General features: G+C 44.5%; 2 protein-coding genes across 2 annotated transcripts in view; both read right to left on the reverse strand.

Moving 5' to 3' along the window:
* The window catches only part of RB195_011602 (uncharacterized protein), a gene marked incomplete at both ends in the record, with an annotated part of 51,920 nt that extends 37,282 nt beyond the window's left edge, over positions 1-14,638 (reverse strand). Inside the window, 2 exons of the mRNA XM_064193096.1 lie at positions 6,678-6,771; positions 11,802-11,816. Coding sequence (XP_064050679.1) covers positions 6,678-6,771; positions 11,802-11,816 — 109 coding nt within the window. Of the gene's footprint in view, positions 1-6,677; positions 6,772-11,801 lie in introns of the transcript that reaches the window.
* A 368-nt stretch (positions 14,639-15,006) lies between these two features.
* On the reverse strand, positions 15,007-15,210 carry RB195_011603 (uncharacterized protein; the record flags this gene model as incomplete). Its single annotated transcript, XM_064193097.1, has 1 exon — positions 15,007-15,210. The coding sequence occupies one exon, from the start codon at positions 15,208-15,210 to the stop codon at positions 15,007-15,009; it is 204 nt and encodes a 67-aa protein (XP_064050680.1).
* Between the last annotated feature and the right edge of the window lie 291 nt (positions 15,211-15,501).

Here is a 15,501-nt window from a genome sequence, read left to right on the forward strand (position 1 = left end):
GAGCCACACTCTCACTAAGCACAAAACATGAACTTCTTGCAAGACACCTAACACTTCTCGGCGGCGTCGCCAGCGAAGGACGACATCACCTTTCGGACGAAAAAGCGCCAAGGACGATGCAATTACAACAAAAGAAGCAGCTACAACTCACGGAAGTGACCGCTGAAGCGGCCGGTAGAAAGTTCACGAGGAAACAGGAAAGTATGAATCGCATCGAATTGCAATTTTGAAATAAAAGCGGCCACCGTGTGGGTTGCTGTCGCATCATTATGAAATCTTTCAGTGCCAGAAGTGCGAAAGTTCGACTTTCCTTGAATCTTGGCATAGAGGTTGGATCTAATGGATATTCCAATAAAGAAACAGCCAAGTTAACAAAGTTTATTACGGCCAACGTTTCAGCGTCGTCGCCTTCGTCAGAGCCTGGAAAGTCAGATTATTTGTGATATATCCTCTCAAATGCCTCATCCAGAATAAGTCATCGTTCCTTAAGATACTACATTTAAAATCGAAACCAAAAGAGTCCAAAACGTTGTGCTTACCTAGGTAGCCGCGTTGCCGTGATATTAGTGGACCTCCGCGTGTAAGATCACTCCGCTAGTACTAATTAGGATGCGACCCGCATATAACCCCGTAGATCAAAACCCGCAAAGGTCTTGATACACAGCCAGCTCGCTGGTCGCGGCTGTACATTCTTCCTTTCTATTCATTCTCAGACTTTTGGCGTTCATCGAAAACGCCTCCAAAGTCCTGCGAGCTACAATTTTGGGTTCGTACGATAGGATCGTGGCAGCTATGCAGAAAGGATCATTTTCATGACATTTTCCGCGATGGATTGCGAAAGGAGTTGCTGCGTTTGAATGTTTCATCCCATCTAGATGTTCTTTAATACGAACACAAAGAGGTCGCCTGTTTCGCCAATATATTCTTCGCCGCATGTACTGCACGAAATCAAATAAACTACATCAGACCAGACTGGCCCTTATCGCCTCGCTCAGGTCGTCGTTTACAAAAGCTAAGCAGAAATTGATCTTTTTGGAGTCATTCACCTTGACATAATCTCGCTGCGCAATAAGACCTGGCCTACGAGGTACATCAACAATTAGAGTTTGTGATCCGCTGTGCTAATATCTCCCACAAATCTAAAGAAGCAGTTAGTGCAAAATAGAATGTACGATCGCATTCGCCTGTCTCAAAACTGTGTAATATGTTCATTTAGTAAGGCAGGCGACTGCATGGTCTCTGCTGCAGTTAAGTTGATTTCGTGTAAAACATAGAATATATTGGCGAAACAGGGCGACCACTTTGTGTCCGTATTAAAGAACACCTCGATGGGATGAAACATTCAAACGCAGCAACCCCTCTCGGAACCCATCGCAGAAAATGTCATGAAAATGTTTCTTTCAGCATAGCTGCCACGATCCTATCGTACGAACCAGAAATTGTAGCTCGCAGAATTTGGAGGCGTTTTGGATAATTTTGGTTAATACTCCAAAAATGAATAGAAACGAAGAATGCATAGCCGCCACCAGCGAGCTGGCTGTGTATCAAGACCTTTGCGGGTTTTGATCTACGGGGTTATATGCGGGTCGCATCCTAATTAGTACTAGCGGAGCGATCTTACACGCGGAGGTCCACTAATATCACGGCAACGCCGCTACCTAGGTAAGCACAACGTTTTGGACTCTTTTGGTTTCGATTTTAAATGTAGTATCTTAAGGAACGATGACTTATTCTGGATGAGGCATTTGAGAGGAAATGTCACAAATAATCTGACTTTCCAGGCTCTGACGAAGGCGACGACACCAAAATGTTAGCCGTAATAAACCTTGTTAACAATCTTGGTTGTTGCTTAATTGGACTATCGACAAGATGTCTTTTTTATTTGCTTACTGAGTCACCAGCATAGGTTCAAACGAGAGTCCTCCGATGCGCGGTCAGCAACCGTCGATTGATCTCCGACTAAATCGATCAACATTGATCCATTGAGAAATTCGGCAAATTCGATGTCACAAAAAAACACATCTTCGCCTATATGGAAGTTACGTATCGCGCTAACATTCTCCTTCCTGTATTTTTTCCTTCTTTCGTACTCTTCGAGAGATCAAATTATGAATCAAGAATACTACAAGTACTTATGTTAATTGAAAGTTGTTAAAAGTTATTACTACCTTAATCGATGAGCCCTGTTCTATTGTTCGATCGGCATGTCAGCCATGGCCTGAATTTTTTGAAGTTCGGAACAGGTGAAAATATTTCTGGTGTCCGCTTGAAGCCGGCGTATTACGAAATTGATATAGTATAAAACCCTAAGAAACCCGTAGAGTTCAGGCTATAGATTAGGGAAGTCAGCGTGGGTGCTCTCAGCTTCCCTTAGTCTTTGTTAACAAAACCGGCGTTTCTTCATATGAGGTACGTTACAACACATTCTCTTCTACACGCATCGGTTCCTTCGGCATCCTATCCGTGTTACGTCAATTTCATGATATCGTGCCTTTAAGTAAATCGACGAACAACGGGAGCACAGGTGATACAAGACATTCGACAGCAATCAGTATTTTAACGATATCTTAAGATGTCAATAGAACCACTCTTCAGTGTTCAAATCGTTGTTTTCTCTCAGACAATTTGTTGACCTGACAGTTCTGTGTTGAACACTAGCAAGGAGTAGCACGCAATGTGACAGATTGAACATCGAAATGTGAAGCTGATAGAAAAAGCTGGAAGGCCTTTATCTGTTTCCATTCATCACATTTTGCACTAACCGACGGAAGTGGTTTGAAAACTGCTTAAAACACATGCAAGACTAGAAACGATTACACAATTCTTTTCTAATGTGCGCGGATGGAATCGATATAATGCCTCAACATGTCAGATTGTGTTGCTAAAGGCAGCATATTACGAATCTGACGTGGTGAGAGGATACGCAGAGGAAGCTAGAGTAGATTGCGGGATTAGAGGTGTTTCCGCTCTCTCATATCTAATCGTCCTAAAAACGGCGTCGGAACTGCTTTAGCTCCTACGAGAAACGTTTGAAAGCTCCTCGATGTATGCTCTGGTTCCCTCAGCAACATATTCATTGCTTTCATTTGAATAGGCAGCACAAGAGAACTCACTGACTTTCGACCGCTGGGCAACTGTGCTTGTGTACAAGGGTGGCGCGTTGCAACTGAAATTTTCGTGAAAAATGGAGTCTTTAAAGCCGTTTATTCTACAACGATTAAGGGAGATTGGCGGAACCACCCCTAATCCCAGAGGCAGTGTAACGATTTCGGTAAGAGGTTGTGCTGTGGCTACGACCGATCGGAGGTTCCGCACTAGTGCAGATCAAGCTTTTCGTCCCTCCTGGATTAGAGGTCTCCCTATCCCTCGGATAAATTCGTACCAGACTTGTCTGGGAGGATAAAAACTCTGACTTGATCATCGGCTGATTCCCGCAAGTCATTGTATAGGCAAACACGCGTTCCAAAAACCTCAACGATTACGAATTCCAATAAAACGCGCTGGCGAATCCCAAGTGGATTGATACGCCAGTGACTTTATCGTTTTTTGTCCTTAGCCCCAGTGCCAACCAAACCTTTCATCTCTCCGGGGTCGATAAATTAGTATCAGACTTGTCTGGGAGGACAAAAACACTGACTTGATGATCTACTAGCCTGTGGTACCCCCTCATCACCAACGAAGTCAAGCTGTGTGTGTGCCTATCCGCAATTCGCCCCTTCATGATAGCTATAGTTGGTATGTAACCGTGAAGGTCTCTAATTCACTCTCAGTGGGAGGTGTCCCCAGTGAGAGCGGGTTGTGCGGTTATGATTATACCAGTCTGAATGTCCGTCTAAAGCCGGACTTCAGACTTTCGGTGGTTTTAGCTCCCCTTGACTGATCAATGAAAGTTAATAGTAGTGGTGTTTTCTGTGAAATTAGATTTGTGTTTTTTTACAACGCTTTCCTTCTCTTCTTTATATTATAAATTAAGGCGAAAGATTACGGAATACGGAGTTTTCCTTCTAAACGCGTCAGTTCTACATTTGGAGAATATTCCACCATCAGCTACAAACACTCCTTCGATGTCAGAATAATATAGATACAATTTGAAAGCATTACTCGAAGTATGGGTATTCCTTCTGGTGTTGCTAATATTTAAGCAGCCCTTTGGATGCGTGTTTCCACTTTCTGAGAACGGCATGCTACAAACTTGAGGCGAACGAAGAAGCAAATATGCACGCCGAGGAGTCATAAAGGTGGAGAGCAAAGCGCCCAGTGGTCACAGCTATGAAACGGATGCAACCATTCATCTTCTACGTCATGCACACTGAGTTATGGCGCACCAATGACCGGGTCCACCGCCGCCGGTGGATCCGCCGTACCCCATATTATGGATATCTAGCCCCGGCGCACCAATCCGACGCCGGTGGACCCATCCCATCCTCTTCTATAGCTATCCATCGCCGGCGCACCAATCCGACGCCGCGGAACTCGCCGCACCCCTTCTATAGGTATCTGGCGCCCGTGGACCTGTCTCATCCCATTTTATAGCTATCTATCCCCGGGGCACCAATCCTACGCCGGTGGACCCGTTGCACCCTCTTCTATAGGAATCTGGCCCCGGCGCGCAAGTGCAACCCCGGGGCCCGTCTCCCCCCCCATGTATCTGACCCCAGCGCACCAATCCGACGCCGGGTGGACCCGTCACACCTCCATTTTCGAATTTCGTGACACACACACACACACACACACACACACACACACACACACACACACACACACACACACACACACACACACACACACACACACACACACACACACACACACACACACACACACACACACACACACACACACACACACACACACACACACACACACACACACACACACACACACACACACACACACACACACACACACACACACACACACACACACACACACACACACACACACACACACACACACACACACACACACACACACACACACACACACACACACACACACACACACACACACACACACACACACACACACACACACACACACACACACACACACACACACACACACACACACACACACACACACACACACACACACACACACACACACACACACACACACACACACACACACACACACACACACACACACACACACACACACACACACACACACACACACACACACACACACACACACACACACACACACACACACACACACACACACACACACACACACACACACACACACACACACACACACACACACACACACACACACACACACACACACACACACACACACACACACACACACACACACACACACACACACACACACACACACACACACACACACACACACACACACACACACACACACACACACACACACACACACACACACACACACACACACACACACACACACACACACACACACACACACACACACACACACACACACACACACACACCCACACACACACGGACTAAGCCCGTTATTATATATCATGATAGGGGAAACTGGGCTGTTGCTCACCTCACTAGGATAAGAGGGCAGTTGCTGTCAAAACTTCCCACATTCTCAAAGGCCACTGCAAATTGTGTCATAAAATCCAGGAATACAGGTTGGAGTTGCGATCTTATTCTACGAATCCGAAATTATAGCACGCGGAACATCACTGCTTCGAACAATTGTCCGAAGACCAAAAACTGAAGGCATCACCCCACGAGTCTGGGGTAGTGCGAGTTTGAGGTGGGTTATGCCTACACGGAGTCGTACATTGTGGAGAGAAGAGTGATTCCGTCCATTTCTTCCTAATTGCTGACCCGGAAGATACGGGTTTAAGCGTTCGGGCGCGCTATTTTCTACAAAGAGTTCCATTGCAGTGCGCTTGCCTTGTGCACGCGCCGCATGTTTCGGGCCGTTTTTACGCCAATTAGCAAGAAATCACCCGCCTCTCCATAATCTACAGCCATGTAGACGAATACTCCACCTGAAATCTGTGCCACCCCAGATTCGTGGGTTATGCCTTCAACAGAAAAAAAAATTGCGGTCATCTCAGGACCTCAGCTTCTAAGCTTTGACGTAAGGAAATAAGGTCCTTTATGAAAAAACATTGTCGTAGTTGTGGTGTGAAGTGGTTTGCTGCGTAACCTAGCTTTCACCACATCAGATAATTGCAGGCGGATACATTGATCCCTCTATATGCTTTCTGTGATGAGAAGAAATGTTTGAGAGAACAAGTAACTTATAGCTGACTTGACTTTGCGAGTCTTCGACGGATGCGAACATAAAGAATTTTGTATCGCTCTATATACTTTCTGTAAGTAATTCTTAATAGCAATCTTCGCTGAGGCTCAGGCGAATCAGTTAAAGCACCTCTACTCATCGAACATCCTCAAGGTTATGTGATCTAGAGTCAATCATCGCTCTCCTTCCAAGTCACCTCAGCCCACATATGCAGCCGTTTACTGTGATCTCCCTCAACAAAACTTACAGCAATGTATAATACAACAAAAGTTCGGTCTTTCAATCCACAGGTTTTTTTGTCTACTTGATTCAGTAAAAAGGAATTATATTAAATATACGAATTATACGCGGGCTCACACTAAAGCCTTTAGATCGTTCAAGTAATTTACCAACACTTCATCTTAGAAAATGTTAGAAATCACCTGCGTTAATCGGCAATAGAGAGTACAGGAAAACGATTATTATTTCCAACGGACGTATTTGTTCATAATTTGGCTCAATATTCTTTCTGGTTAGCTGAAATAGAAATTTTCTTTAATGCTTTCGTTTTCCTTCGCAGATCCTTCAGAAGCAAGCAAAACATGACACTAACGAAGAACATTCTTTTGGAGCGTAAATATCACTAAAACTCCCTCACATAATTCACAAAACATTAGACTTTTTGCACTGTTCCTTTAAAATTGTCTTGGTTTCTAGAGTTCGCAGCTTTAGTAGTGCGGACAGAGCGTTTGGAAACGTCGAGGACTCAGAAATCACTCATTTCAGTTGTTGGTGAAAAGACATAAACTAAGAGAGAAGAACTAAAAAAAGACATAACGATTAAAACTCTTCCAAAGTGGAAATAGTCAGTGATATTGTATAGTGTTTGGAATATGGGTAAAATGTAAATATTTAACCATGTAAATATCCAACCATTAAACACTCTCTATACTATGCACACTTAATCTTCGTTTCACCTGCTTCTGTTCTTTTTTTTGTAGTTTCTGAAGTACTGTAAGTAATTACAAATAGGCATGTAGTGGTTGGATATTGAAGAGTTTCCCTCTTCTGTAAAACATCCCCAAACTGGTACAATGCTGGTACTGTACCGTTTAAGCAAGTATGAGACAGAAAGCGATACAGAGAAATACCCCTACCACTCTCTCTGCACGACACGCGCGTTGAGAAAAAGTCGGGGAAAAACGAGACTCATATGTGCCTCCCATGTTGTTGTTTTCTCACAAACAATTGCGCTGCAGGCAAGACCAAAATTAGCTTCAAGATGCAGTGATGCTCCTATGTTGTTGAGCAACCTTCGAAAATCATTAGAATCTTATGAAGCACGCAAAATTTGTTTCAAAAACCTACTTACATTCTTAGAATCGTCTTCAATGAACGAGTTGTCTCAGTCACGTTTCCAGTTGCACCTTTCCTTGCAATTGTGACCCGATGTCCGTTATTTTCGTTATAAACGTTGACGAGGTCGTTTAAGTCATATCTAGCTGTCCCCTCTGCCAAATTGGCCCGTACAGCATCGCACTCACGGTCTCTATCGAGAGCGTTAAACTTCTCTTGGGCTCCACCCTTTTCCAAACTTTCTGGGACGTAACGTAGTGATCCAACTATCGTAGCTGTTGATTAGTATCTTCAAACACATCTTGACGTATCCACAACTTCATCGACCCACGCCGACAGTGTTGCATTCGTTTCTACGCTACTCTTTCACTTCTACTCTTTCAGAGGATTTCTCATAATAGTAGAAAGTTAGGACAAGAGGCAGATAATATTCACGGCAAGCCTCTACGGTTTTCGACATGGTAGCTGAACACGTGACGGAAAAAAGCGTGTTCTTGAAGTTCTGAAGTGTTCTTGTGCGCATGAGGATGACTGTCGTTAACGGTTTGTTTGTATGATGCATGGTCATCAAGCATGTCAACGGTAGTTTTGAAGGTCACCAATGTTACGGATGAGAAAGTGCGCGAGATTCTCCATTGGTCTGCGATTCTTCCTTCCAGAAGATAGGAAGTCATATGCGATGCTAGATTTGCAAAGAAGACGTCGAGGACATACGCCCGGAATGACGCCTTCATTTCGGTCCCTAATCGAAGTACTGTTGCATTCCTTTTTGCGATCTGTGACAGATGTGCACTGAGGCCAACAAGCGATGTTGGTGTTAATGATACATTTGAATCTTTTGCGCAAAAGGAAGTGGTGAGGAAAGTCTAGGCGAAGCGGGAAAATCTTGTTTGAATCGAGATGGGCGGCTGATTCGTGCCGAAGAAATCAAAATCAAAATCAAACTTCCTAGATTTTGTGACGGAACATTTTTTTCTGCGAATGACAAGTGTACCGCTGTTTATTTGTGGGACATCACTTTTTTCTCTTGTAGGGCAATTATGCGGTATGCCGTTGGAATTCGAACAGAAAAATGCTCTATACAAAGAGTTGTTCGAGTAAGTAAAGGACGAAAAATGCAAAATGAAATTCTGCCAATGGATTTTCGACATTCGAGTACGGACCAGGAAGAAGATTGAGGACGTCGATTCTCTCACCTCAGTTACATTCAAGAAGCTGCAAGGAAAACACTGCCAGTTTTGATGCCATGGAAGAGGTCTTCCTCTGCATTCGCGGAAACAAAATCCACATATAATTCTATATATGTCGGCCGCATTGCTGGCGATCTGAGCCAGGAGAAGCGTGTGGGGAGAAAACTTCGCCATAAGTTGAAACGTGGTCCCGGGGAAGAATGGACGTCGAGAGCAAAGAAGTTTGAAAAGGCGGGGAAGGACAAGAACCAGGAAATGCCCATGCTCTACTAAGACAGTAACGCGGCAAAATGAGTGGCTGTTCGCCTGTCCTCAACACTACCGACGGACTAGTGGAAACAACTTTGCCCATCTGGAGAAAACATTCCAACACCTTGCTGAACCGAAAAGCGCCATCAGTCCCTGAACTCGAGCATGTTTACTGCAGTCAAAAACCACCGACCATGTCGAAGTTTCAGGTCTGTTTCCAGAAACTGAGGAATGGGAAAACTGGCTTAGTCGAAGAATTAGAGCGAAAATACTGAAATTTCTTCCTTTGTCGGGATTCGTGGGATGACAAATACCATCTGTTCAATTTGGATTCGCTAAAGAATGCCTGACTTTCGGACACACTCTTTCGTAATTCCACTCGTTTCTTGTTATGTCAATGAGATTTTGGTAAAACTTTATTATTGACCTGACGTCTCGACAAATTCGTCTTTATCAAAGACTAAAAATAGTTCGAGGCATCCTATGCATATCCCATCAGTCTTCCTCTCTCCATGCCAAGCCTTGATATAGTTCTAAGTTCACTACGCAAGAACTACAAAAGGAAAACAAACTGAACAGCCTCACCAACTAGAAGACTGGTAAAGCACCGCGTTCCCACAAATTGTCACGCAAGACGAACGTGAACTACGCACTCTGCAGTATCCTTGAATATTGGTGTCTGGATTGTGTTAAGATACTGCATTCGAGAGAATCCTATAGCTCACAGAATGTCACGAACCGCATAAAATCATTAATAATTGAAGGACCCACTTTTGTTATGTAAAAGTAAATGTAAGGACACATTTTTGTTATTCATAAATGGATTCCTGAAGGGAACCCAACATGCTTCCTAGCGGATACTTCCTTCTCTTGGCTTGAGTTGATATCGTACGCTTTACTTCGAACTCATTTTCGCCATGTTCCTCATTCTTGGGACGTCCTAATGGTGTTACCGTGTCCCCACGTCTTTTCCAACTGTTGATTGATGCTGTCGTTCAGGATGTTCACTAATATAACATCATCTTGCAACTGCCCTCGCAAAAGAATCCGGTTTACCGCAGCACTTAAAAGTACGGAAGAATATTTTTGCTACATGTAATGTACAAGATCTTAGGGTGGATTATCCTGGATTGGCTTATCAGTTACCGACAAAAACACGAACAAGCCGGCCATCGTTCTCTTCTATCTATGATTGTTGACATATTCATCGTCAGAGGCGAACGAAATGTGGCGCGGTATTCGGATCCTACGCAGTTACCCTACCTAGACTCTGAAGTCCTAGACTCTCCCTTGAGACCGTATTTTCAACGCGCTTCGCACCGATGTTTTTTTTTTGAGAAGTGAATTAGGGGAAGGTGCTGACGTAGCCAAAGCTTTCTTGGTCGACTTTGTCGTTGATGATATCATTTCAAACAACAGTTCAGCAATTTCCTGTTGATGTAGTTCCTGCACCATTTCGATGTCCTTTGCTTCACCTCGAGTACGCCGACGAAGTAGTAGTATTCGCTTCTAGCAGCGCGGGGACGGCGTACAGTTTATGACTCCGCCTTGATTAATGTAAGGCTGTCCGCAAAGTCCAGACCGCAGAGCGGCCGCGCGGTTTGAACGGACCCTGCGGTTTTAGTGGTTGAGCGTACTGTTGCGGGTAGCCAATAACGGTTCGCGGTTCTGAAATGTGTGGGCAGCCTAAGCAGGTGAGCATCTCCGCGAGACCCTCGCCAGGAATCAGGTCGAAAGTACAACAAATTGAACACGCATATGAGTATTTGGGTTCCATTTTTTAAAACGACGGAAGATACGAGAGAGAGATATTCAGCAAAGATGCCCAAAGCCAGTTCTGCATCCAACTCCTTAACGAAGAGTCCGGGGTCGACCCCATATTGCCAGCGAGGCCAAGTTGCGAGTCTACATATTCGCAAATTGTTCCGTAATGATGTACGCTTCGACGACGAATGGGCGTCAACAATTATGAAGAAGCTCGACCGCATTGAAGCTGGAAAGTCGGATACTTGGTTACTTTTGGCCAATGATAAGGCATAGCGAAGACCTTTACTCAGTGGATATCGTTTATAGGTGAATGATGCGAGTAAGACATCAACATCGTCTACCGGTAAGTAGGCTAGTCAGCGTCGCGACTCGGAACCTGCATTTGATTGTTTTGTCTGTTAATATAATGATATGTTTATATCATCAGTCGATGATAACATGATGAAACCGAGTGTAGCATAGCATAGCATTCAACATCATTCACTGCACTGAAGGTAGAAATCTGGACCTCAAACTTCATATTGTCCACGAAAAACCCAAACATCGAAAAATTCATAACACTACCTTTAAACTGTAACCTTCGAAAGTAGCAACCAGTGAATCTGTGGATATAGCCCTGTGATCTCACAAGGAACACATATGCACAGGCACGTATCTATTCTAAATGATCTTGGCGCTCCATTGCAGTTCGCGTTTTTCATAATAACACGCATTACCATACACGATCTCATTGTTAGCTTGAAGTGCTGTTTTATTTCTCAAATTCTGAATAACGACATAAGTATCGTATCCTAGACAAAAATGCTCTTGACAATGTTACATCATAACATATCCATAAGACATATTCGGAAGCTGAGTACCATCTTCCATACGCTCTAACAGTCTAGAATGTTCTACTGCAGCTAATGACATTCGAATTTAAGCTGCGCTTTACATTTAAATGTTTGTAGCTTCTGGCCTTGCTTGATATGGATTCTGCCTCCGTGCACTCCAGCAGATACTTACCCAGCGAACCACCATTGTTTGTGTAGAAATGACGTTAATGGAGCATACTTCCATTTGAAAGGTATTTTCACATTATTTGATTGTCCTGTGAAATTCATTTTTCCAAGTCAACTAAAGTAAGGGGTTGCACAAGTGGAGGACACAGAGATTAATGTTCATCATAATGTGAAAAAAGTGTGACCAAAAAAGCAATCTGAAGAAAGTTGCAACTGCTAAACAACTAGATTAGGGAGCAGTCCTTTCCAAAAGCGTTTGGTGGCCTTTTGAGACTGACGATTCGGGGGACCTGATGTAATATGCATGCGCGCATTAAGAAACAAATTGATCAGCGTCTCATCTACTGCTCATTCTCTACGGCTGATGTAATAGTGTGACGATTTTGCACCTGTCAAGATCGTCCAGGACAGAGAGCATAGCATCAGCAGAGGACACAATCTTGTATTTCTTGACTTCCTTTCCGCTCCTATTCATGCATTTTCAAAGTTGACCATATCGTTGTAATTGGAGTACTTTGTCCAAAACGATGATGTCCTCGTGAGAGCCGGCCGAGATAATATGCTTTTGTGTATACGTGCATAAACATAGTTGATATCATGTATATAGAACAGATAATGTTCTGAAACTCGATACCTTGAGAACTTGAATTCGAACTTGTTGAAGAGTTCTGTTATTTGGGCTATACGCTAAAAAACGTTGGCAGCTTTGAGAGAGATATCCAAGAGAGTTGCACTAAAGCTAATTTAGCATTCAACACATTGACCAAATCCCTGTGGCTGACCCAAGTCGCCAACTGAGTTAATTTGCGAGTCTATCTATCTGCAGTTCGGATCAGAGAATTGGGCAGCGCAACGACAGTGATGGAAAAACTTGACTGCATGGAGAGAAAACTGTTTGGACGACTGCTAGGCCACTTTTGGCCGATGATGTGTCATAAAAAAAAACTTTACTCGGAAGTGGATATAGTGTACCAGCGGATGAAACGTAGAAAAAATCAACATTTTGCCCGGCCTCTTGAAGTAGTCACACAAAACCATTTTCGTTTCTTGGTTCTTTGGTCACGTTATGAGGAGACTGTCTGATAGTCTTGACCTTGTTGCCCTGAGGATGCTTCCAGATCCTGACCGGGAAAGTCCTCCTGGTCGTAAAAGAAAGTTCTGGGCGGAAGTGGTGGAGGAAGATCTGAGGACACTTGGCATTAACAGGCAGTTCAGTTCAGACGTAAAGCCCTGCCGCTTATGTAATAGCGACGCATGGGTAGATTCCATGTGAACCTGAAGATCGAACAGGAGAGGCTCGGCCATGTTCAAGGACGACACACCCCGGCGGAGATATGGATAGCCGCATCATATCGTGTACGGAACTATAAAATACAAAGTTCGCACTTGAATTAGTGGAACAGGCTTTGCAATGAAGGTTAGGGCAGCGATGCTAGTTTGGAGACAGCAGCAGGCGGCCACAGCTAGTCTCCAGTTGTTCGTGAAAATTTTGAGTAAAGGGCCCACGTTGGTGTGAAAGTGTACCACTGGTGAACCAAGCCAGCTGTGATTGGTACTCGAAGATGGATGTGCTCAGTTGTATGTGATAGTGCAGGTCACCTATTAGCACAAATTTATTGCGTTGCTACCACACTGAACAGCACATGAAGGCCCTTGGGTGCAACTGCGTGAACGGTTGCACTCGGAGTGGTGACACACGGTTTGCAGTTGAGATCCGAAGCAGGGCCTTCCCGTGCTGAAGTCGTGCTAGGTGAGGGTCCTACGTCTGTCGTAGTCGCTCTGCAGCTTATGGAACTGTAGCAGGTCCCAGATCGATTTGACTCGAATATGCTCGAAAGCGGTACCAGCATTACGGATGAGAGGGTTGGTTTCGAGAAAGAAAAAGAAAATATGGCACGGAGTGTCTCACTTTGCACTTCCGGTTTCGATGCGCTTTTCGATACACTCACTGGACTCTGCGGGGAGTATTCATCGTGGTTACCGGAACACTGTCAGTTTCTATGCAGCTTTCTCAGAAAGGTTGAACGGTTGAGTTCCTTCTCATGTTCCTTACGTTTCACTGTTTTAACTCTCGAGGCAGTCCCGCATTTGCTGAAGTTTTCTTTACTTTCTTACTCCCTTTAGTCTTGATCTGGAATTACGTGGTAAATCAAAATGAATCGTTTACTTATCCATACCCACCCTAGGTAGCGGAAGGGGAGCTGACCGCAGACCAAAAGCGAAAAGCTGTGCTTGCCCAAAGACGTGGGTGGATTCAGGGGATGGACTCCCTGTTTCTGCTGAGCTAGGACTGACTTATGGCATCATTGTATTCCGCAAAACGGTCCGACCAAAAGTCTGCAATCAAGTGACTATGAGGTGCAAGGGAGGCGGTTTGGAGTCATCTACAACAAATAAGTTCCACCTGTCCACTCCGGGAGAACGCAACGTTCTCCCAGAAACTCACTGGACTAGAGGCTCGCAACCTGCCTATGGGCTTCAAAATTTCACGCATGTCACAGTTATAGAGAAGAGTCCCCTGATTCCGGAGGAATGCCTAGTACGGTAGCGCCAGGAAAGACGGGTTGCAGAAGTCTAGGCTTGGTATAGTCTACCGAAACGGAAAAGGACTAGGATTATGAGCTGTACTTATGCGCACGTAAGCTTACATCGGAAGCGACCGTCGAGGATCTGATGATGCAAGCCAAGAAGATTAGATACGACGTCATCGAACTGACCGAGACGATGCCACCCACTCAACGCCGCATATGAAACTGGAGAAGAACTGTTCTCAGAAATATGCGACAATAGAGGTATTGGTGGAGTTGGCGTCTTCGTCAGCACGAGTATGTCGAGGAACATCGACCCTTTTGAACAAGTTACGACCCGAATCGGACGTCTGTGGATGAGAAGATGTAGTTCAATCTTAGCTCTGACTATTTTCGTAACTTACGCTCCAACCTCAAGCTACGAAAGCCTTTTTCAAGTTGATGAAAGTGAGACAGAGCGGCATCTTGTACTCTCGTAATATGTTGATGAGTTCCAAAACAGTGTGCATGTGGTCAATCGCACAGAATCCTTCTCGAAACCCTACTTCCTTGCATGGCTGCCTTCCAGAAGTGAGTGAGAATGTGTAGATGACGGACAGTAAACAGATTGGGTGATATTTGCAGATGTCATGTGGAACTCCCTTTTTATACAACAACACAGTCTTGCTGGTCTTCCACTGTTTACTTGCATTCCGATAGGTAACGTGTGTGGAGCCTGGCCAGTGTGTTGAGTACTGGCGAAAGGTTTTTCTGATGTTCAGGCTTGACTCTGTCGAGACCGGGTGAAGTACGATTCTTCACTGACATGATAGCATGTCGTACTTCGGACGGGAGAAACTCTGGATTAAGTAGTTTGAATGTTCTCTTGTCTTGAAACCTCGGCATATTCTGTCTATGTTTTGTGATAGTGTGCCTGCGAGGTTTTTAGATGGAACTCTTTATTTGCCTGACGTTTCGGCTTTTTTGCCGTCTTCAGAGACCTAAATAGAGGATGACTGGAGTAATGCTACGTTTATCCCGTCAAGTGCCACACTACCCTGGGTCAGTGTTTCGATAATCGTTCAGGGTAGTGAAAACAGAAACCCATCTACATTGAAATTAGTCTTACTTGTTGTTCCACCGAATGTGGCGCGGCTGGTAGCACGCACTTGTCACTCAGTGTACCAGCGAATGAGT

This window comes from Necator americanus, chromosome III, assembly GCF_031761385.1.
Source record: "Necator americanus strain Aroian chromosome III, whole genome shotgun sequence".
In the NCBI taxonomy this organism is placed as follows: Eukaryota; Metazoa; Nematoda; class Chromadorea; order Rhabditida; family Ancylostomatidae; genus Necator; species Necator americanus.